This window comes from Biomphalaria glabrata, chromosome 4, assembly GCF_947242115.1.
Source record: "Biomphalaria glabrata chromosome 4, xgBioGlab47.1, whole genome shotgun sequence".
NCBI lineage: Eukaryota > Metazoa > Mollusca > Gastropoda > Planorbidae > Biomphalaria > Biomphalaria glabrata.
The window spans coordinates 30,108,855-30,134,063 of NC_074714.1; the positions used below are offsets into that span (position 1 = coordinate 30,108,855).

At 35.8% G+C, this 25,209-nt stretch overlaps 2 protein-coding genes across 26 annotated transcripts in view; one reads left to right on the forward strand and one right to left on the reverse strand.

The window, feature by feature from the left end:
- The window catches only part of LOC106061374 (uncharacterized), a 195,208-nt gene that overhangs the window by 23,343 nt on the left and 146,656 nt on the right, over window positions 1-25,209 (forward strand). For 4 of the 6 annotated variants that reach the window (XM_056027271.1, XM_056027266.1, XM_056027267.1 and 1 more), the window contains exon 3: window positions 20,093-20,145. The exons of 1 other annotated variant lie outside the window; for it this stretch is intronic. The gene's annotated coding sequence lies outside the window, so the exon portion shown is untranslated. The remainder of the gene's footprint in view (window positions 1-20,092; window positions 20,146-25,209) is intronic. One more of the 6 variants, XM_056027268.1, reaches the window with a different exon arrangement.
- LOC106062223 (uncharacterized) overlaps window positions 14,690-25,209 on the reverse strand; it is an 84,090-nt gene continuing 73,570 nt past the window's right edge. For 19 of the 20 annotated variants that reach the window (XR_008777625.1, XR_008777624.1, XR_008777627.1 and 16 more), the window contains 2 exons: window positions 20,961-21,056; window positions 14,690-16,982 (listed from right to left, as the gene is read on the reverse strand). Coding sequence is in view for 3 of the 20 variants with exons in the window: in XM_056027273.1 (XP_055883248.1) it covers window positions 16,810-16,982; window positions 20,961-21,056 (269 nt within the window). In the remaining 17 variants the exon portion in view is untranslated. Of the gene's footprint in view, window positions 16,983-20,960; window positions 21,057-21,089; window positions 21,107-25,209 lie in introns of those variants that run through there. The other variant, XR_008777635.1, reaches the window with a different exon arrangement.

Genomic DNA, 25,209 nt, shown 5'->3' on the forward strand with positions numbered 1-25,209 from the left:
TCAAGAAATAATCACCCGATTCGAGCAACTTCATAATGTAGCAGATAGATATGAATTTTTATCGCCTTCCCAGCTATTAAATCCTCAGGTCGAAATCAATCTCGATAGTACTCCTAGCGACATTGATAAAAACGAATTTCTGCTGGAGCGAAAGAGGCTTCAACGGTTTGTCACAGTTTCATCAGAAGCCTCCGCACTTCCAAAACAAGGACCTGTTGAGCTCTTGAAATTTATAAAAAAAATATCAGCTAGATGATTCAGTCCCGAATATCGTCATCATGATTCGCATATTTTTGACTATTGCGGTAAGCGTCGCTACATGCGAGAGAAGTTTTTCCCAACTTAAACTGATCAAGCATTACTTGCGATCAACGATGACAAATTTACGACTCACTAATTTGGCCATTTTGTCCTTTGAACAAGAGCTGGTGGGAAAAAATGGATTTCGATAAAATTATTGATACTTTTGCCAGCAAGAAAGCGCGTAAAATTCATTTGTAGTATGTTCATGTTAAATTGATTTTTTTTTTGAATTAACAATTTTTCATTTATGAAATTATTATTATTATTTTGAACAGGTTTTGCAATGTTATTAATTAGTTAGTTTTTTTTTTTTTGGAGGGTGGGGCATCAAGATGAGGTACCGCACCAGGCATCATATACTCTAGCTACGCCACTGATATATATATTTATATATTACGATTCTCTCCTAATCAGGCCTTCTTTAAACACTGCTAAACACAACACAGCACATCTAACACATCAAGAAATTGACAACAAGAGCTCTAAATAATCTGGTAGTTTAATAATAAGTAGATAACAGCTAATACTAGACAATTGGCAACAAACACATCAACAACTAAAATGTTACTCTGTACATCACCGTACAAACTCTACTGTCTCTCTTTCTGGACTCGTGCATCAACACTTGAGGACCCAAACAGGACCGACTTCATGGCTGACTGACAGTCCCGGGTCTCCTCTGTGTCCTCTCTTGAACTCCGCTTTCTTACACAGTGTGTCTCTGGTCCACGCAGGCTTTCGATCACATGACCATAACAATGGTCATATTTGCATGGAATCGCAGTACTGTCCCTTGTCCATGGCCCCGCTGACCTGAGTGATTTGCCTGAATTCACGTGTGTGTCAGTTAAACCTATATATATATGTATGTATGTATGTATGTATGTATGTATGTATGTATGTATGTATGTGTGTGTGTGTATGTGTTTGTGTTTGTGTGTATATGTGTGTGTTTGTGTGTGTGTGTGGGTGTACTTAATTAATCTTTATTACATTCTGACCATTCATTCTTTCGGAAGACGTTTATTGTACCCTACAATAGGTTCTTTCTGGAGTTAGTGGAAAAATTAGACCCCCAGCCATTGCCAGCAAGGAGGTCTGGGGGAGCGCTATGAGCTTAGCGCGTGTCGGAGCCCCGCCGCCAAGCATCATCTTGCTATTAAAAGTTTTATTTCAAAAACCTTATGTGCTATTCTTACTGACTTAGATCCTCCCGCGTCGTTCGGCGCATTGGGCGGCAAGCTGCTTCCACAAAATCTGTCACTGGCAATGTCTGAAGCCTCTTCCCACCTGCTCTGAGGACCTCCATAAAAGTGTAGCGCCAAGTTGTACTAGGATGTCTCTGTTTGCGATTTCCTCGTAATGGCCTCCATGTCATTGCAACTTTTATTACGCGTAATTCATTTTGTCGGAGATCATGTCCCGCAAACCTCATGCCACGCTCTGTCACAACCTTACTAAGGGGTCGACTCCCAGTTCGGTATAGGATGTACTTGATTGAGACCTGATCTCTATAACTGACTTCTAAAATCCGTCTTAGTCATCTTTGTTGAGCCACATTTAGTGTTTTTCATTTTCAGCAGATGACTATTCACTGCACTTTATTAATGGAGCCCCGCCACTGGTAGAAATTTGTAACTTCTCTTGACTACCCTCTTGGAATTAGGGGACTGTATTTTGCTTTAGATTTTATATCGAAAAGGGAAGTTTTATCGTCAAAACTTAAAACAAATTCATAGCCCCCTTAGCTAAGCTCATAGAATTTTGGTGACTGTATTTTGCTTTAGAATAAAATTGAAGAGAGAGTTTTTACACCTCTATACTCTCTGTATGGGGGTATTTAAACTACATCTGGAGGAGGGGGTTTAAACTCAAAATCCCCCTTGGTTTGGTTACGCTCATGTAATTTTGAGTGCGTAATTTGTTTTTTTTTATATTGAAGAGTTTTTTTTTACATTCAAACCCCGCTGAAGGGGGTTTAAACTAAAGAATCCCTTTGGCTACGCTCATAGAATTTTGAGTGTGTAATATGCATAAAACTCCTCTTGGTGACTGATGTATGGATAGTGTTATAAAGAAGAGGGAGTTTTATCGTATATTTCGGAGGGGGGTTTAAAATCAAAATCTTCCTTATCTATGCTCTTGGAAATTTGGGGATTATCGTTTTGCATTTTTTTTTTTGGTAGGGGGTTTTAAACTCAAAATCCCCTTGGCTGCGTCGGGGCAAGTGATGGTTTAGTATTAAAATGTCAACTAAAATAAACAAAATCAAAGCTAAAATTCAGTCACTAAATTCCGATTTCATTTCGGGGGGGGGGGTGAATTCCTCCCTCCCCGGCTACGCTCATGGTGAACAGTATATGCAGAACCTATTGCGACTTGACGGCTTTTGTAAGTTTGTCTGCTGTGCTGTACGAGATGCCAAAAAAATATGTAAATTTTAAAATTCTAGAACAATAGCTCTATTCCACTAAGTTTATTAACATAAATCTACTCATCTCATTGATAATATGTAGCTCTAGATCTACTATGTTACCAATGCATTCATTCAGATTAAATGTACAGAGCGTATGTAAGGATCATCTTCCTTAATTAATTATTACTGATTTTATCGTGGTTTCTTTAACTGTAACAAAGAGCACGGTTCTAGGCTTATGTGTGTCAGGTGTTTCCATCCTGGCCTGATACACAGTGGCTAAGAACGCATCGAAAGTAAAAAAAAACAACAACCCAGTAATAACGAGGAGTCACTTGACTGTCACAAATTATTCAGAATATCGTTATCAAATCAAGACATTTAACTCAAGAGCAATATACAAGTTAACACGTTAAGAAAAATAATCAAAGAACAACATTTATTTACAATGTTGGTATGCTGTCTTAGCATGTTGTGTTTATCCATTCTGGCTTAAAAATGGCCAATGTCTATCAGTAAATTGAGTGTCAATGACTAAATAAATAAAATAAGGAGTAGGGGTGTTCGGCGCTGGTCGTGTCTTTTACGCTAATCTATACACATCTGATGTGGTGGTATAAGTTGAATTAGTTCCCTTGAGGAGGCTTGAACCATGAGTGAACACGTTGTTTATGCATTAAATAGCGATAACTATCAAAACATTAACCAATTAGTTAGTCAATTAATCGTAATAAATTAATATTCTTTTATATGGAAAATATAGCCTACTAATTCAGCGGCAAATAAGCCTTGTGTAGAGAATTAGGCCGTCTGCTAAAAGTTTAAGCTACAGACGTTATTATAATATAAAACCTTCTATGCTTACAAAGCTTATATCAACTGAATCTGTCTTGTTCAAAGTTTGTACATCCCACACCCAATCAACCCTGAATCAAGTTTAAATTTTGCGCAATTATTTCTTGAACCTGACAAAACAAGAATTATTTAAAAAAATTAACCAATTAGCTATTAATTTATTTATTATTATTAGATCTAATTAGCTATTAATTATTTTGTTTGGAATCGAAGAAGGGAAAGAACTTGTATTTGACAGATGATGTGGTATAAGTTGAATTAGTTCCCTTTACACTTTGTGTAGATAAATTGGGTGTGTCGCTTAAAAGTTTGAGACAAACAATAGATAACTACAAAACCTTATATTTTCATAAACACTACACTGGCACTTTCACCCTTAAGTTTGAATTGAAGTCGCAAGACCTTTTTAAATTTTTTATTGTTAACAAATGCAATTAAAAAGCGATCACGGTAACATTCACCATTCTGCCTCTCTCCCTCACCCTTTTCCAGCTGGTCCAGACATGTCATAGGATCATAGCGCACTCAGAAAGCTAAAAGCATGAAATTGCGCCAAACAAAATCAATTGGTTAAAATATTTCTGATCTCATAGATTTATTACTGTTAGTCTAGAGTTATTACAAATTTAATTACTTGACTGATATAAACTAATTGATACAATTACATTCAATATGAGTTATATTAACGTATTTTTTATATTTCAATTTGTATATGTACCGGTAACGGAATAATTCTCTATGGCCTCCTTCAGTCGCGAAGAGACTATGGATCATCTCATGGAAATGAGATGAATGCCTGGGTATTAGCTGTGGTCGGAACGATGTCGCCCACACATCAGTTCCCCCCCTCAACACGCAGCTGATGTATCCAACGGAACGGCAGTGCCTATACAGTTTGGGGTCAGCGGCGTCGCCAGCTCCTGATTTTTTCTTTAGGTTGACTCCCGAAGCCTTTCCCATGATTGGGTAAAGCTGCAAGGTAACAGAGGTTTGAATTCAGAGTTTTCCTTCTCTTAGGTGGGTAGCCAGCCATGGCTAACGAGCTCCTCCTGCCCGAAGCTTACTGGTTAAGGCGCCAGTTACTCGCCTTTGCCCCTTCTCCCGTTAGTGAGAACAGTTCCGCCAGACTCAATATCTGAGCCACACGTGAAGGCCAGGAGTTGGACTGGTTGTCAGAGGCTATTTGAGACGCATGCCAATAGGTATTGGAGTGCTTACATCCTTCGGCGAAAAAAAAAAACAGTCGTGTTGAGGCCTTTCTCTTGCAAGCTTGGGGGTCTGGGGGAACGGTGTATGCTTCTCCAGTGAGGTTCGGGGAGAAGCCTCGACGACAAAATCGTTTTCTTACATTCTTCACTGAAGAAAAGTATTCTCCTGACATCTACATCACATTATTAATCAATGGAGTTCGGGGCGAAGCCTCGACGCCAAAAGCGTTTTCTTGCAATCTTCACTGCAGAAACCCATTCTCCTGACATCTACAGCTCATTATTCATCAGATGAGTTAGGGGCGAAGCCCCAACGCCAAAAGCGTTTTCTTGCATTCTTCACTGCAGAAACGCATTCTCCTGACATCTACAGCTCATTACTCCCCAGTGGAGTTCGGGGCGAAGCCCCGACGACATAAGTGTTTTCTTGCATTCTTCACTGAAGAAACGCATTCTTCTGACCTAAAGCTCCCTATTAAAAAGGACCTTTTGAATAGTGTTGTAAACTATTCTAATATGAATTTATAGGCCCTTAATACATTGCAAATAAAACCGATTTGTTCATTGAAAAGAAAAGATACCCCACATCTTTAGATTAAGGCTTTGAGGATCGCCGCCGAAGAAAAAATTATTCGATAAATAATATTCAATAAAATTCAAGCGTAAATTGTGAGTTATAGTTCCAAATTTATGTAACTAGAAGATATCAGATTGAGCAAAGGTTGGAAAAGGCGACTAGGAAATAATTGTTTTGGTTTAGAACTCATCTCAATCGTGACTCTTGTGCTGAAAAATTTCGTTTGAATTTTAACTTTTCCAAAGCAAAGTCTTTCTTAAAATAATTATGATAAATTCATGTGAAATTACATAAACTGGAAAGGGGAGGGACGATAGAGTGAAAACGATTAATCCTCGCGCCTTTTTATAATTTCTGCTAATGATTGCATTTGGCATTAAAGAATAGGGCTGGGGCGACTCGATATAAGAATTTAATTTATAACATATATAAATTATATCAGTGACAGATTTTGTTTATTTTGTAATTTCTTAACTATAATACAAAAAGAAAAAGTATTTGTTTATCGATGGGGGAAATGCGACTGCATGTATCGCCCCTCCCACCTGGTACAACCCTTTTTTATTTTATATTTAATAATCATAAAATTTGAGATTAGATTGTGGTACGACATAATATACAATGGATTCACATATCAATACGTAGTTTATATAATATAGATATTCAACTAATTGTGTTCACAAACTATGACTTCTCCATAAAAATAGGACCGCCCCCCTCACTAAGAGGGCTAGAGTGGGGAGGGCAGTACAGGCAATCGCATACCCCCTACCCCACCGAATAGGCCAAAATACCAGAAGGGGAGCGACATAATATAACATTTATATATTAATTCAACTAATTTGGTTCTAGAATCTATTTTATTTCTTTCTGTTCTGAAACAGATATTGAAAATATTGTTAAATATGAGTTAGTGCTTTTGGAGATTATGGCCTCATGACCAATCTACCCGCTGTCTAGCGCCCCCAGCCCCACTCCCCACCTCCGAGTCGCTGTCGGTGATAACGTTTAGAAGCTTAACGTGTAGGACAAAATGTTGGTTGCCACCTAAAGCTAACGAGTTCCTCCTGCCCGAGGGAGAAGGAAAACTCAGAATTCAAACCTCTGCTGCCTTCAGATAAATATGATTTTTAGATCAAGGCATATTTGATATTAGATACAGTCCGCGCTTTTTTTCCTCGGCGCTATTTAATCGACACCATTTTGTCAGCGCTACTTTGTTGTACGAAATTCTGGCATGTAACCCAATTTCAGTAATCTGTGCTTCTTAAAACAATATTAATTATAGGCAGTTCTATTTATTATTCAAGTCTATCTTTGTTCGTCCATCCTCGGTATGAGCGTGAAAAGAAACACATAATGTTGCAACTCTTTGTTTAAAGTATAAAATTATAAAATATTATAGGTAATGTTCATCTCGGATCTATTCAGACAAGGGTTAGCAGGCAGGACCTTTTGCTTTTTCCCTGTAAATAAAGGTTTTAACTGTTTACTAAAGCGATATCCAATTCTTTCAAGAGCGTCTGAAAAGCTGTGCGTACTCGCATGTGTTCTTGCTCTTGATTGGAGCATAATCATTTATCCAATGTGATAGCAGTCCCGATGAAAATACAAACAGTAGAGACTGAATTAGACAGCTCAAGGAACTATAAAGACAGCCTCGAGCTAAAAGGGAGATGGCATAAGGACGTCTTGGTGTTGGACCGAATCGATGTTGGAAATCAAGTGCCAGTGCTTCTTGTGACTGAATTAGAGACAGTATTATAAGATAGATTAAACGCTATTATTAATTAATATCTATTCGTTTTAAGACACATTAGGAAGTAATATGTAAGCATGTAGTTTAAATATTGGACTATTAGTGTTACTTTAAATTTTAATTTAGGTGAAAGCCAGACACGGCAGATCTATACGGCGTAACCACTGCCTGCTACACAAGTAAATATCGGTATCACACTAGTAGCAGTGGCGTAGCATGGTACCCGTGGGTCCGGGATGAAGAACAGCCAATAAGACATAGTGTGTGACAAAAAATGAGTATTCTAAATGTAAAGACATTTTAATGTAAAGATCGTACGTGCGTTAAAAAAATTGTGCAATTAATAAACATTGGCGCTAGAATACCATAACCTACGCAACGACAATTACCAACGCATTCATACAGGCTATAGCCTATCTATTGCAATAAAATTTTAATATATAGATTTAATTATCTTAATATAGAGATGTAATTTAAATATATACGGTGTTAACGAATAGCGTTACACAAAAAAAAAAAAAACGAACCTGGGTTTTTCTAAATTTTGATACTTGGTGTGTAATAGTAAATAGCTGCACCTACCTAAATAAATCGTAAATATAGCGCAAATATCTATATTTATTGTAGTATATATAGGTTTGTGGTTTTATATTATATTACTTTCGTAATTTCTTGTATAGAGACATGGCTTTTGTAATTTCTTTTACTAAAAAATTTTGACTTTTCGCGTCTGACATATATATATATATATATATATATATATATATATATATATATATATATATATATATATATATATATATATCTGTGGCATTTTACGTCTCGAGAGACGATCTTTTCCCTTTGCAACTTCTTGTGTGACTAAAGAGGCCAATCCTTGATACACAGCTGCGATCGCAGGTTGGGCATATATACCAGGCGCCGTTGCATTTTCACCCTTCTTTCTGCTTCTGTTGTGTATGACATCTGCAATCTGTGACCCTTCCTTTATGCTCTCTCTCCATGTGGATCTGTCCAGTGCCACCTCTTCCCAGTTGTCAGTGTCGATTTTGAAGAGCTTCATGTCGCGTTTGCATACATCCGTATAACGTAAAAGTGGGCGACCAGAGGCTCTCCTGCCTTCTATTAGATCGCCATACAGGATGTCCTGTGGAAGTCGACCTACTGGCATTCTACGAACGTGACCAAGCCAGCCAAGGCGTCTGCTGCTGATAACAGAGCGGATGTCCTGGCACCCTGCTCTTTGTAGCACTTCCTCATTGGTTATCTTATCTTACCACCTTATTTTAAAGATCCGCCTTAGGCATCGGAGGGAAGACATTCAGCTTTTTTTCCTGCCATGAGTAGGTTGACCATGTTTCACTTCCGTACAGCAAGGTGCTCAACACACAGGTCCGGTAGACTATGGCTTTAGTACTGCTAGTCAGCAATATGTTGTCCCAGACTCTTTTCTGCAACCGTGACATGGTGGCCATTGCCTTGGCTATCCTGTTGTTTATGTCTTTATCAAGTAGAGTGTTGTTGGATATGATGGAGCCAAGGTAACAAAAGTGATCAACAATTTCTAGTGGTTGGCCATTAATGCTTACTTGAGGTGCAGTGTTTGTGTTTTGGACAAGTATCTTAGTCTTGCTTTGACTGATGTTTAAGCCGAAATTCTGGCAAGCAGCAGATAGTTTGTCAACCAGGGACTGTAGCTGAATATCAGAATCAGCCACAATAGCTGCATCATCAGCATACAGGAGTTCCCTGACGAGTAGCTTCCTAACCTAGGTTTTTGCCCGCAACCTTGATACATTAAATATAGAGTAAAGTGCGAAGTTCGAGCAGCCCCGATTTGTCAAGAGGTTCGAACAGTTCACTTTTTATTGCTAAAACTTTTTTATTTGAATGTTTACCAAATTACTACTATATTGCTATATTTTCTTTACTTCCGACACATACTATTTCCTTTTCCTTGTAAAGGCTAAGTTCATGGTGAGGTCAAACTCAGGAGGTGTGGAATTATTCTTTTTTACTACCCGGTAGTGAAGGAAATGGGTAATGGGCTTAAGGCTATTTTAAAGTCTGATTGCTCATCAGCTTAAAGAGACTATTTGAAGTTGTGGAGGGTGGGAAATGGTGCAATGGATGGTGTTCTTGCGCTGGAGTAAAAAGAAAATGACTTTATAGTGAAAATTAAATATTAAAACATGTTTTTCGATATATTTTCTTTGATCTGTTCGAACCTTCCATCAACCCATTCGAGCTTACTAACTAGGGAAAAATCGAGGAAAAGTACGCTTGGCGATACCTACTCTACACCTCTTTGAACTCATATTTAATTTTAACCAAGCCTAGTGATACATTAAATTATATTAAATTCGATCTATTTTTATAGACAAAAGGACGAGGAATTCAGAGATACCATGTTTTTTCATAGGTCAGACCGTTACGGTGCTATAAAAATCCAAACGTGAAAATTGCTGCCTGCGGGCTAATAATTTCAAACTTCGCACTTGACTCTCTATACTTTTACGTTCAGCCACATAGCACGTTGGTGCAATATCACGTAATAGAATAAGTTCTATTTTTAAATGAAGTATTATTTTTATTTTAAAATATCTACACTGAATCAATAAACTTTAGGTCAAGTTCAAAGAATCTTATCTACCTATTTATGGTCGTTTGTTTTTGTTGATCAAAGCCAGTAAAATAAAATTGATCACATAAATGTCAAACTGTGTCCATTGGAGAAATTACTGAGATATTCCGCATTGCTTAGTTAAGGTATCATTTCTAGCAACAAAAAAATAAAAATAAATATCTCAATTTAAACCCCATTTTAGCCATATTGGCCCAAATTGCACAGTCCACAGCAGCACTATAAAATATAAAATAATATGGAAAGAAAGGCATAGCTCTCAGCACCAAAATCAGACTAATGCAGTTCCTGGCCATGGCCACATTCCTATATGCAGTGAGTCTTGGACGCCGACTGCAGAGCTAGAGAGGAGGATCCTAGCAATGGAATTAAGATGCTACAGAAGGATCCTGGGCATCACAAACGAAGAGATATGAGACAGGGTTAATAGAGCCATTGTTTTATCCATGAGTTTTGATGACTTTTGGTGAGTCATTCTGTATCAAAAGTTGAAATCTAGACCAACATTCAGGCATACTTGTATCAGCATCTTTGCAGACACTTCAAATACTGTTACAAGAGATTTTGTAAATACTTTTTCAGACATGAACATATTTTGTCAAATAGATCACGTGCTATAGTAGTCGTTTCTAGAAGCTTGCAAAAGAGAAAGTGAGCAATCGCCATCCTCAGGCAAACCAGTAATTGTGATCCATTTGCAACATCTTTGGATTCTTTAAGCTGGAGGCTAGTCGGTGGTCAATGCCACAGACGGGACGACAGGCAGAGATGAGATGAAATATATAACTTCAAGGCTTACCTGATCAATAAATCCCCAGACATGTCAGCTATTCTGTGAGCAATGTCGTTTAAATATGGAGATTGAACTAAATTGAGTAGATGTAACAAACATTACTCGAACAATGTATCTGGCCCCTGGCAACAGTAAGTCCTCAGCAATGATGTGAGGTTTCATAGTTCTAGCGATTCTAGATTCTGAAGACCACTAAATAAGAAGCTTCAACCGTTAGACGACAGTTATGTTTTATTTATTTTATTTGCCAACAGTCAAGTTTGAGCTTTCTTGACTCAGTTGACATTTCAAATACTTATGTCATTGTCATCAAAGCTAGGATGTTTGATATCAAAATAACCTTCAGATGGTTCCGATTCATTGAGTCTGAGAACAGAACGTTACGCATTGTGGTTTCTCAATTCCTGCTTCCAATAGTGAAGTCATCATCATCATCATCAAACTCCATTAGAGTGAGGGCTTGAGAGGCTCAAATCCTCTCTTGCAAAAGCCCTGGACAGAAACCCTGCTGTCTTACGTAGTGCATAAATATCGCCATACAGGTCGAGAATTTTTGGTTTCCCAGACCTGTCGAGACGGAGATCAGCAAGTCTGGGGCAGTCAAACAAAATATAAGGCACGGTTTCCTCTTCCTCCCCCCAGCAAGGGCACCGTGAATCGAAATTTGGCCATAGCCGTAAGAAATATAAGCCAACAGGACAATGGCCTGTCCTGCACTGTGCTATAATAGCTTGCTCAGGCCTGGACAGCCTCCACCACGGGGAAGTGCGGTCAGGGCGCCTCATGCGCTCCCAGAAGCCCCGTCGCCAAAAGCGTTTTCTTGCATTTTTCAATGCAGAAACGCATTCTCCTGACATCTACAGCTCATTATTCATCAAAGGAGTTCGGGGCGAAGCCCCGACGCCAAAAGCGTTTTTTTGCATTCTTCATTGCAGAAACGCAATCTTGTAACATCTATAGCTTATTATTCAACATTCGCCCAGACGTCAAAAGCGTTTTCTTACATTCTTCACTGCAGAAACGCACTTTCCTGAAAACTACAATTCGTTATTAATCAGTGGGGTTCGGGACGAAGCCCCGACGCCAAAAACGTTTTCTTGCATACTTCACAGAAGAAACGCATTCTCCTGACCTAAAGCTCATTATTCATACTATTAAAAAATGACTTTTTGAATAATATTGTACTTGAAAAATATTCTAATATGAATTTATAGGCCCTAAATACATTGCAAATAAAAATGTGTTCCTTGAAAAGATAAGATACCCCACATATTTAGATTTTGGCTTTTAGGATCGCCGTCGAAAAAAAAAATCAATAAATAATATTCAATAAAATATAAGTATAAATTATGAGTTATAGTCCCAAATTTATTTAACTAGAAAAGTATCAGATTGAATAAAGTTTGGGAAAAGGCGACTATGAAAACATTATTTGGGTTTAGAACCCATCTCAATCATGATTCTTATACTGAAAAATTTCGTTTGAATTCTAACTTTTCCAATGCAAAGTCTTTCTTAAAATAATTATGATAAATTCATGTGAAATTACATAAACTCTGTCGGGAAATGGGAGGGGCGGTAGAGTGAAAACGATTAATCCTCGCTCCTTTCATAATTTCTGCTAAAGATTGCATTTGACATTAAAGAATAGGGGTGGGGCGACTCGATATAAGAATTTAATTTATAGTATATATAAATTATATTAGTGACAGATTTTTTTAATTTTGTAATTTATTAACTATAATACAAAAAGAAAAAGTATTGGTTTGTCGATAATGCATAATATCAAATGTATATATTAATTCAACTAATTTTGTTCACAAACTATGATTTCCCCATAAAAATAGAACCGCCCCTCCCCCACTCAAAGGGTTTCGGTGGGAAGGGCTGTAGAGGTATTAGGCCCCCCCCCCCCCAACCAATCGGCAAACAGGGAACGACATAATATAAAGATCAGTTAAAATATCAATAACAAGTTATAATTAAATGGATATTTAATTAATGCTGTTACCAAGCTGTGATTTCTACAAATAAATTGGACCGCTCCCCCCCCACTCGAAAGTAATCGATACCATCGCTCCCTCCAGACCCCACCAAATCGGCCAACATACTAGAGAGGGGGGCGAAATAATCTAAAAATATGTTGAAATATAAATAATTAGTATATATTATTAACATAAGTAATGAATTCCTATACAAATTGTGTGATTTCTATAGTAAAATTCGTCTGCCCCCCATTCGGAGGGGGGGGGGGGAAAAAATCGCCCCTACCCCCCCCCCCCCCGGATCCGCCAGTGATCTCAAGTTTTTTTTAGACAAAAGTATATTTTTTCCTATGCTCTTAGGCGACCCCTGGAAAATTGTAATTCGACCCCCAAGGGGGTCGCGACACACAGGTTGAGAACCCCTGATCTATCGCCATGCTTGTCTTGTTTAGAATTGAAAAGCTCGAAGACCGCAGTTTCGAGTCCAAAGAATGAGTACACTATTTCATGTCACTACACATACTCAGTGGCGACCTGCAGACTTTGCTCAATCTGAAGCAGACAAAGTGTCCCGGAGGTCTACTTTTGTTTTCTTTCGCCGTCTGCATCTGACTTCGGCACCGACTTTTCTTAAGTTTTCAAATGTGTGTCCTGCAATCATTATAAAACAATTTTTTTTTAGTTGATTTTTTTTTCTATGTACACCTAAACGTTTCGAGTCAATAATTCAAAGCATAAAACCTGAGAATTGAACATGTTTGAGGGAGAATTCGCTGCACTTAAAATATTAATGCTAAATATTTATTCTTATGATTCAACTTTCTCAAGCCTTCATCGTTCTATTTGTGAACTTCAACAAAATGCTACTAAGTAGCTTTCTATTCACTTGAAGAGATAGTTGCTAATGCATTACTTCAATAGGCTATGTGTACACTATTTGAATACAGAATCAATCTGTGTGTTTGCTGTCCACAACTGCAGTGTACACTAATTGTTGAGAGTTTGAAAAAAAAAAGATATATATTTAGATGACTGGAGATTGAGCCCTAAGAGATATTTCCAGGTTGTTGACTGAGCGTGTGGTGGTACAGATGTAAGTCCATCCTTCCTTTCAGGGGCCACACGTTTGTCAAGACAATAGAAGTCTTTGATGAGTTGTTCTCAGAGTACAGAGTCCTTTCTAGAATCTAAACTACTTGATGAGGTGGTGCCGAGAAAGGTCTGCTAAGAGTAAGCTACCATTGTATCATTGATAACATAACAATGGACCTCATTCAACAATAGTAAACAAACATTTTGCCACTTGGTTCTCTATCTCTTCTATACAAATTACGCAATCCATAAAGGCTGTCACGTGATACGTAATTTGAATTGTTTTATCAATATTGTCACATGGCTAAATGTTATTTATTTATTTATTTACGATTGGTGAATGAGGTCCATTAGATTTCATACGGCAGAGGTCGAGAAACTTGTTAGCCAAAAGAGATAATTTGTTACAAATTACATTTATATGAATAGTACAAGTCAATGTCAAGTCACTAGTATTACATATGTATAGAAAAAGTCAATGTAAAATCACCAGTATTACATAGGAGGCGCAGTGGCTGAGCGGTAAAGCGCTTAGCTTCTGAAACAGGGTCTGGGGTTCAAATCCTGGTGCAGACTGGGATTTTTTATTTCGGGACCTGACATTAGTTGGGGAAAAGTAAAGGCTGTTGGTTGTACTGGTCATATGACACCTTCATTAACTGTATGCCATGTAAACAGATGACCTTTACATCATCTGCCTTATAGACCACAAGGTCTGAAAGGGGAACTTTTTACTTTACTTTTACTAGTATTACATATGTGTAGCACAAGTCAATGTCAAGTCACCAGTATTAAAAAATGTATAGTATAAGCCAATCTCAAGTCACCAGTATTACATATGTATAGTATAAATCAATCTCAAGTCACCAGTATTACATATGTATAGTATAAATCAATGTCAAGTCATCAGTATTACATATGTACTTTACAAACACAGTCCTAAGAAAAGCAAAACAGAACATCAGATATTGTTAGTACTGTCTTCATTAACAGGCACCTTCTACTATTTCATGAAGTAACAAATATTTGCTGCTTCTACAATAAACAACAGAGTCACTAAAACAAAACATTTTTATTCTTGTAAATGTAGTCAACATAGTGTGTCAGGTTCAAAGGTTTGGAAATAAATTTGAAGACATTGCTCCATCTAGATCTAAACAAAGTTGTTGCATGAAATACAAAAATAAATGTAAACAAGAGATAAAAAAAAAAAAAAAAAACATAAGGTTTCTATGTGACCAAAGATTTGGTAAGAGAACAGTGACTAACTGTGCCAGTGCAGTACAAGTAAGATTAGAAATAGCAAGTGTTAAGTACAACTAGCCTAAACACTGGACAGATACACACACAACTAGGTAGACTAGTGAAACAGAATTGACTTCTGGTCTAGCATTTCAGAAGTTGAAACTGGCAAATACTTTGAGCTATTTGCTGACTAAATCAATTGAGAACTGAGTCAAAGTGAAAACAGAACTTACACAAAGTCATGCTCTATGTTTATGTCTTGGTACATACTCATAGATCTCTTGGGTTTCATGGTGTGACTACACTACTGAGAGAGGAGTCCATTGATTGTTGTATTGTACCATTTACCAACTCGTTGTCCTTAGGATTAATAAAAAGGTCAACATTTAACACATGATGTAGAAACATAAAGCCTGGGAACTGACTCTAAGAATAACAAATCTAGTATGTGCTGACTGGCATGGGGTGCTAATACATGTGCTGACTGGCATGGGGTGCTAATACAAACAATAATGATATGATGACATGCAAAGCACAGACACAAACATCCTGACACAGACATTCCAAGACACTCTTCTTCCATGAAGCCTATCTAGTGGTATCATGTCATGACTATGTAACTCATCAATTCAAACCAAACATACAAAGTCATGCTTTAAATGCATCTGATAAAACTCTGAAATAACTCAAAGTTTTGTCTTGAATTGAAACCCGAAATAAAAGTGTAATGTAACATATTGCAGGTCAAATAAAACATGTGGACCTACAGCATTGCACATTAGCACTACACTGTTCAGACCTGGTCAGAAGTAGCTGCTAATTTCACTTGGTCGTGTCAGCAGTACAATCTGAGACAGTTCAAATACAAAAATTATTACTTTCTTCATTACAATAGAAAATAAAGATCTAATGGATGTTTGTAAGTTGATTTTAGTCAAAGTTAAGTTTTCACAGAATTAAAAAAAAAAACAAAACCAAAGAACAAAATAAAAAACAAAACATATCATCAAGTGGGGGAGACCAGTGGTTCTGAAACTTTTGAAGAATTGAATTTTCTTTATTTTTTCATTTATATATATATACATACACACAAAGCTTATTTTCTTCAATGTACACAATTTGTACAGTATTAGGAAACTTTTATTTACCCCAAACAGCAAGCTAAGTAGGCTCAGGAGAAACTCTAATCCTGGTCTAAATTGTGTAGTCTGGAGATCTTCATCATTTTCATGAAATACTTTTGTCAGGAAAATGTTTTTATCAGAACATATTAAGTTGTATTTTACATAGATTACAAATAATTTAAAATCCAGGTCACTGTAACAAAAGTTACTAAAAATATTTACACAAAATGTCACAAAGTGATAAAATAATTAAAGGTAAAAAATGAGATTTCCTATTTCACAATAACATTGTACTGCTAGGTCCTCCCTCATTCTTGAGCAGTGAAGGGGTAACACTCTACTCTGGACATTCTCAGTTGAAGTTCTTGGATTCCTAATCTCAGTTCAGAGAACAATGTAGAAGTTCAATGCACAGACAGCTTACAATGTAGAAGTTCAATGCACAGACAGCCTACTAATGAGACTAGTGGCTGAATGTCACAGGCTGACACATGCAGGAACTAAAGGAAGGATGGATGGCAAATATTAATGACACATCAGAATGGTAGTTCATTCATGAGTCCAAACAGGCAACAATTTGTTGAATTACATTCAATAATCCACTTCTTTTATTTGGACCTATTGTGTTTGTGGTTACAAGGCTAAAGCACTTAGCTAGTGTCAAGAACTTCATGATGCTTGTCAGTGTAATGACATTTTCTACAAAATCATGTTGACTCTACGAGTGCTTCTGTTATATCCTGGCACAATATCAATGTGACTCTATATGAGTGCTTCTGTTGTATCCTGCGAAGTCCTCCAACTACACTTATACCCTGGCTGTACTGACACTAGTGAATGTTGCTTTGCGCCTGTTTCTCCTTACAAAAAACACTATAGCAAGAATGATGGCAGCAAGAATGGGAATGCAAACAACAGCAGCGCCACCTAACTGGAAAGCAATGCTGTTCTGGTGACGACCATGAATGATTAAAAAAGCCCCTGAAAATAAAGAGACAAAGATATTAGAAAATATGAAACTTTAAGAATGAAAAAGGTAACAAAAAATATGATAATTGCATTAAGTGTGGAATCATATACTATAACTCTTCAGTAAGACAGCATATATATAATTCGCTTCATGGCTCAACCATTCGGGACACTGCTGAAAAGTCATGCAACGATAGCTCTTTAATTTAAAGTCAGACAAGCGTTACCCCACGTAACTTCCGCGGTGACAGAACGAGACTCAGAAAAAAAGAGGGGGGGGGCATATGCTACACCGCGCGAGTAAGCTCGTATACTATAAGTCTTTATCAAGACAGTGTGACATCATATACTGTAACTCTTTATCAAGACAGTGTGACATAATATACTGTAACTCTTTATCAAGACAGTGTGACATGTGACATCATATACTGTAACTCTTTAGCAAGACAGTGTGACATGTGACATCATATACTGTAACTATTTAGCAAGACAGTGTGACATCCTATACTATATGGGTACATTGGACAGTAGGACTACAGTGGAATCAAGTTTTTGTACATTTAGAATACTGCCAAATACAAACTTGTAGTGGTTCAAAACTTTTTGTTCTATTCACGGAAATATGATTTATTGCCTTCCTAGAGTCCCAGACAAGTCCAATGTTACTTAGGCCACCATCAGATGAATGAACCTGTGATGAATGACCCTCACTATACGTGTCCTACATACTTTGTTAAGGACATCAATTAGCCTGATACACACAGGACCAAGTGAATTGGGTTGAACTAGTTTCAAACACGTGACAAACCTCTAGCTTTCATCACGATGTTTGGACCAATACAAACAAATGTTTCAGCTAATGCATGCAGTCAACTGCAACACACGATGTTTGGACCAATACAAACAAATGTTTCAGCTAATGCATGCAGTCAACTGCAACACACGATGTTTGGACCAATACAAACAAATGTCTCAGCTAATGCATGCAGTCAACTGCAACACACGATGTTTGGACCAATACAAACAAATGTTTCAGCTAATGCATGCAGTCAACTGCAACACACGATGTTTGGACCAATACAAACAAATGTTTCAGCTAATGCATGCAGTCAACTGCAACACACGATGTTTGGACCAATACAAACAAATGTCTCAGCTAATGCATGCAGTCAACTGCAACACACGATGTTTGGACCAATACAAACAAATGTTTCAGCTAATGCATGCAGTCAACTGCAACACACGATGTTTGGACCAATACAAACAAATGTTTCAGCTAATGCATGCAGTCAACTGCACACAGACTACAGGCTAGAGTGTGCCCTAACTGTTGCTTCTATAACAGCTACACTGCTGATAACATAGACAAGACAGAGCAAAGCAATGATCAACAAGTGTGAGAGTTACACGCCCACTGAGAAACTTCCATTCAATGCAATCTCTGCCTAAAAAGGTGAAGGGGTTATAGATACAAGTTCAACTAGGCGCTGACTGGAGTTGTAATCTGTTTGATAGATACATTGAAAGACAAAAAATATTGAATATTGAAACATGCTGATTACACCAACGATTATTCTGTGTAAAGATAAACTATTCCATGTAGGTCTAGACATAGCCTAACAACTATCAGTATCTATTTTCTGACATCGTGATCAAACCTTTTTTTTTTCTTTATCAATGAATATATTTAATCAAAGGTAAAGAAAAGGCAGACTCTATATCACCCTCCCCTCTCTCTCGTGTACAGGATCAAAGGTGAACAGAGTTTTGCATGGAGACACTGCAGTCAGTGTGCTAGTTTAGAGTTGAGAACAAGTCCGAGTGAGAGACTGCAAGAGTGAGAAACTGTGAGAGTATGAGAGACTGTGTGAGAGAGTCTGTCTGAGAGACTGTGTGAGAGTGAGAGACTGTGTGAGAGTGAGTTCAGACACTGGCCAACCAAGCACTGAAGAGGACTTCCCAGCTATTGATCCAGTGTTTGGTTTCTTGCCCCCACACGGCACGTCAACAAAGTGCACACACACACACCCAATGTCTGCTGCTGCTGTGTCCCTACAGCCGGACTGGGACTACAAGAATCCAAACGTTTTACGCCATCAAGTTTGTAGGCCCAGGCTCAGACTCTAACAAAATGATAAGAAGTAAACTTGAACACTTTAAATAGGGAATAGTGAGCATAAAGTACTCCTAAACAAAAAGATTACAAAGAGAGTTTGTGTTACCATACAAACTAAGGTGGCCCCCAACTGATCCGTTATGGACATGAAAAATTCAAGCCATGTATTTTTTAATTGAAAACAAAAGTAATATCGCAAGGAAATAACAGCAGACCTAGTCCTAAATCTTGAGTAACACCAACAACTTAGAAGTCCAATTGGAATTGGAGTCGAAAAAAATATCAACAACAAAAAAATGTTTTGAGACTTTTGGTCATGATCAGTACGCACGAAGTGTCTACAAAGTAGCTTCTAAAAACTAAGCGTGTGACACACATGTCCATGTGCCTTTAGAAACGTGGTTTTACAATGTATACAGTTATTTATTATATACATTGATTTAAAACATTTTTTTTTTTTACAAATGAAATTGTGTATATAATTGTTGAATATAAAGTATACAACAAGCAAAATAGTAAAAAAAAAAAGTATCTAATGGGAAGAACGACAAAATAGCTGTCATATATCTAAATACAGCAAGGTTTGATTCCCTTTGTCAATATAACACAAAATGAATTACAACAAATTGATCAACTAATGAATTAATTTTTTGATTGATTCATGTATTGTCATCGACTATGAATAATTATGCAAAAGTTAAGCTTTCTACATTTTAGTGCATTTTATCAGTTTCTTTTTAACATTTTATTCACTTTTGCTTCGTTTTTAAGCACCATTGTAATCAATTTTGCTTCATTTTATGTTTGTACCATTTTGTTACATATAAAATGTATATAATTCAGTGTATTTTTGTTACAAGGAAATTATAGGTAAATACGGTGATAAAGACAACGTTTTCTTTTTATAAATGATTAATATACATACACTCTTTGATATAATATTTAAATGCACATACAGTCTTATATAATCTTTGCATTAACATATAATTATTATATTTTAATCTAGCTATCTTACAATTCTTAGAGCCCAATTCTCTACACGAGGCTTATCTCCCTTTGGTGAGTTTTTCTATATCTATACTATAAAGTAGAATGTAAGGCGTATGTATGTATGTTACAAATAGGAATAGAAATCAAAACCGTTTGACCAATCTTGATGAAACTTGGCAGAAATATTCCTTTGGTACTAACTTAGACCTTAGTGTATGTATTGTAGCCCTACAAAAAAACTTAAGAACAATAAGAACAATATAAAACATAGCTAGACTAAAACATACGCTAGACAGGCAACATAAGACATCAGCTAGAAGAACAACATTAAACATCAGCTAAACTAAAACATACGCTAGACATGCAACATAAAACATAGGCCAAGTTTAACTTCGCCACGCATTTTACATTTCAAGTAATCCTAGTAATATTACAAATTGTTAGTTAACTTACATCAGCTAGACAGACAACATAAAACATCAGATAGACAGACAAGTAAAACATGCGCTAGACAGGCAACATAAAACTCCTGATGAGCTCAATGGCCATGTCACACATTTTGTTTGCTGTCGTGCTAATCAATAGGCTTCTTTTTTTGTTTACCACCAATGATAAAAAAGGCAACATTTTCATAGCAGTCGTAGTGCAGTTTTCTGCAAAGATATTTCTTTTCTAGATACAAACAACAACAACAAACGCAACTCCTAAAGTTCTACAGGCACAAGAGATTTCAGTGATGTGCGAAGCTGAACTTAAATTTTCACTTAAATTAAAATTAGAATGCTTCATTTAAAGATCAATAGTAAATAGTTCAGCTGAAGTAATACAAAGATTAGCTACAGTATGATCAATGAATAATTGAACTAGATTGTGGACAAACTTACCGGCCGGCAGGGCTACGAAGGTCAGAAATAAAAACAAAGACACTGTTGCCACCACAAAACATCGTTTTCCACAAGGTCCATCTCTGTGACGATTGTCTGAAATATTCAAAGCATTGAATTAGTCTATATATCTCTGTGACGATTGTCTGAAATATTCATAGCATTGAATTAGTCTATATATCTCTGTAAGGATTGCTTGAAATGTTCATAGCATTCAATTAGTCTATATATCTCTGTTAGGATTGTTTGAAATATTCATAGCATTGAATTAGTCTATATATCTCTGTTAGGATTGCTTGAAATATTCAAAGCATTCAATTAGTCTATATATCTCTGTTAGGATTGTTTGAAATATTCATAGCATTGAATTAGTCTATATATCTCTGTTAGGATTGTTTGAAATATTCATAGCATTGAATTAGTTTATATATCTCTGTAAGGATTGCTTGAAATATTCAAAGCATTCAATTAGTCTATATATCTCTGTAAGGATTGTTTGAAATATTCAAAGCAATGAATTAGTTTATATATCTCTGTAAGGATTGTTTGAAATATTCATAGCATTGAATTAGTCTATATATCTCTGTTAGGATTGTTTGAAATATTCATAGCATTGAATTAGTTTATATATCTCTGTAAGGATTGTTTGAAATATTCAAAGCATTCAATTAGTCTATATATCTCTGTTAGGATTGCTTGAAATATTTATAGCATTGAATTAGTCTATATATCTCTGTTAGGATTGTTTGAAATATTCATAGCATTGAATTAGTTTATATATCTCTGTAAGGATTGTTTGAAATATTCAAAGCATTCAATTAGTCTATATATCTCTGTTAGGATTGTTTGAAATATTTATAGCATTGAATTAGTCTATATATCTCTGTTAGGATTGTTTGAAATATTTATAGCATTGAATTAGTTTATATATCTCTGTTAGGATTGCTTGAAATATTCAAAGCATTCAATTAGTCTATATATCTCTGTTAGGATTGTTTGAAATATTTATAGCATTGAATTAGTCTATATATCTCTGTTAGGATTGTTTGAAATATTCATAGCAGGACTTCAATGTGTACAGAAAAAAGAAGTCATATATATATATATATATATTTACAAAGCCTATAGCGACTCACTTTGTCTGGGAAAACGTTTGTTCACGTTATATCTCCCACACTCCATCTCTTGTTATATCTCCCACACTCCATCTCGGATCAAGCTGAAATTTTGCACAGTTATTTCTTTGACCTCACAAAACAAGAATCGATTAAAAAACAACAACAAATAGTTAAGTAACTTTTGGTAGTAAATTATTTTGTTTGGTATCTTTAACAAGAGAAAGAAATTGTACTTGACTGATATGGTGGTATAAGTTGAATTAGCCCCCTTTATATACTGAAACAACTTTTAGAGACAAATTCTATAAAATATTGTTGTAACCCTATTGGCGGTGCGAAAGGGTTAACTGTAGGTTCACTTGACACACCTGAACTCAGGCGATGGACAAGGGACAGTACTACGATTACACGCAAATATGACCAATGTTATGGTCATGTGATCAAGAGCGGAGAGCGTTGAGACCGGGACTGTTAGTCAGCCATGAAGTCGGTCCTGGTGCAGTCATCCAGTGAAACCTACGAGTCCAGGAAAAGATTAGAGATAGTAGAGTTTTGTACGGTGATGTACAGTGTAACATTTAAGTTGTTGATGTGTTTGTTGCCAATTCTCTAGTATTGGCTGTTATCTACGTATTTCACTCATTATTCAAGTACCAGATTATTGTGGAGCTCTTGTTGTCAAGTTCTTGATGTGTTGTGTTGTGTTTAGCAGTGTTTACAGAAGGCCTGTTTAGGAAGATATCGTAACAATATTGTAGAGATGGCTACAAACTACAAAAGCAACTTTGTGTGTGTGTGTGTGTGTATAGGAACTATTTACCAAATAGAACATTATTAATACAATTTAGCAATATCAAATAATATTTTATAATGGGATACATCTTTACAATGCATGTAGTTTGAGATGTACCAATAGGGTTTGTTGGACTAGTCCGTTTCGTTTCTTTGATTCAAAAGTATTGGGCCGGAAGTGGCTTTTTTCCTTATATATCTTTGCATTTTTCAGTTCTCTCTTTAAATTAAACTGACATTATTATACTATAATTTTAAGTGTGCCTGATAGAGAAAAAAAATTCTGCACAAAAATACGGGTAGTTGTGATCAAACCCGATAGAGGCTATAAAAAGAAAAGACCTGAAACTAGCGCGTAACACTACACATTTACAGTACTTTATTTGATGAGTATTTTACCCAAGATCTGTGTTGTTTTTTTAGGACTACCTTTTTTCAAGTACGCGGCATTTTCCGATACACAATTTCATACACAAAATAATTGTTGAAAAATTGTAGTGATTTTAAACTTTAAATGATTACTTAAAAAGGTGTTACTCTAATCAATTTTGAATATTATTTTGTTATGAATGTCACTGTTTATTTTGTGTCTGTTCTAGTTTCTTAAATTTTTCTTGAGTAAAGGGGTCGTTTTTCTCCTAGTGGGTATAGCTGATTTCTCCAAGCAGCCTTTGTAAAATATTGGTCCTAAATAATGCTATGTTTATAAACGAAAAATCGCATGGCTGCATTATGATGAATGTACGTGTTAGTTCAATATATTTTATATTACTAGGTAACTATAAATAACCGCATAAATAGACTTAAGTTTATTTTTTTTTCTGTTAGATAAAGTCATATGGCAATTTTTTGTTTATATCCTAATTCTAAAAAGGAATAATAATAGAATTATACAGTAAAAATAATCACTAAGTTTTTCTTTTAATAGTTTTGAAAGTCTAACTGAGTTTGTGTTTTTGCAGATGTACACAAGCTACACTATGAGTCAGTCCATCTCTTCTAATTGTTTAGAAATGAGTGTAAAAATGTAGGCTTCGATATTTTTAGCCTGAATTTAAGAAGTTACAAACTTTAAACAACTAATATATTGCCTCTTCCATAAAACTTTGTACTTAAAAAATAAATTTATCCAATGCTCTAAATCCTGCTTGTATACTTAGGCCCTATTTAAATCGATCCGGTATCAATGTATTAAGTAGCAATAACCCCGCAAAAAAAAATTAAATGAAAGAAGATTGAGATATACATATATTTTTGTGACGGTACGCACCGGTACGGGGTACCGGCACCTTTTTTCAATGTCGGGAAAAATGATTACTTTTCTTGTAATTCAACGTTAATTGTTAATTTATTATTAGTTGAAAGTTAGGCAATCTATCACTGAGTACCGGAGCCTCTTTTTTATTTTTACAAAAAAAAAAAAAAAAAAGCACTTTATATACTTTCAGCAGACATGCCGTATTATTGAAAACACCTCTCTGTGAACTTCTCAATCATCTAGAGTCTTAGACAGTCATTATTTTAGACTAGATTTAAGTAGAGTCTAGACCTAGATCTAGTAGGCCTATTACTATAAAACAAAATTAAATAATCAGTCATTATAGATATCATTCGCAATTTTATTATTAGGTCTAGGCATTGAAAAGTAAATCTATTAATAAACTATAATAGATCTAAGTCTAAGTACTAACTTATTAAATAAGTCATTATAAGTAGAAGTATTATAATGAATATTGTATAGATCTAGATTGACTAGATTATAGATAGATCTCTAGTTTAGTAGATTAAGTATAGATTATAGTAAACGTATAACAGTATTATTAGATCTATGTCTTATGTCTATATTTAATAATTAAAAAACTTTAGTCTTTATTAATATCTAGACTTTTTTCTAATAAAAACTGACTATAGGCATAGCATAGGCTAGACTCGGCAAGATAGAATCTATACTATTACTAGATCTATTCGATTTTTATATATAGATCTAGACTAGAATAAGATTATAGATCTAAATATACTAATTGAGAGATGATATGAGGTGTTAGCTAATAGCGTTGCACAAGAAACAAACCTAGGTTTTTCTAAACTCTAATACTTGGTATGTAATAGTAAAACAGCACCTACCTAAATAAATCGTAACTAGCAATCAAAAACCTATATTTATTGTAGTATATATAGGTCTGTGGTTGTATTTTATATAGCCTTCGTAACTTCTTCTATAGAGAAATGACTTTTGTAATTTCTTTTACTGAAAATTGGGCTATTCGCGTCTGACACATATATAATTTTTATGTTCAGCAACAAACTCTATTTTTTTTTAATGAGGTAGAAAGCAAGTA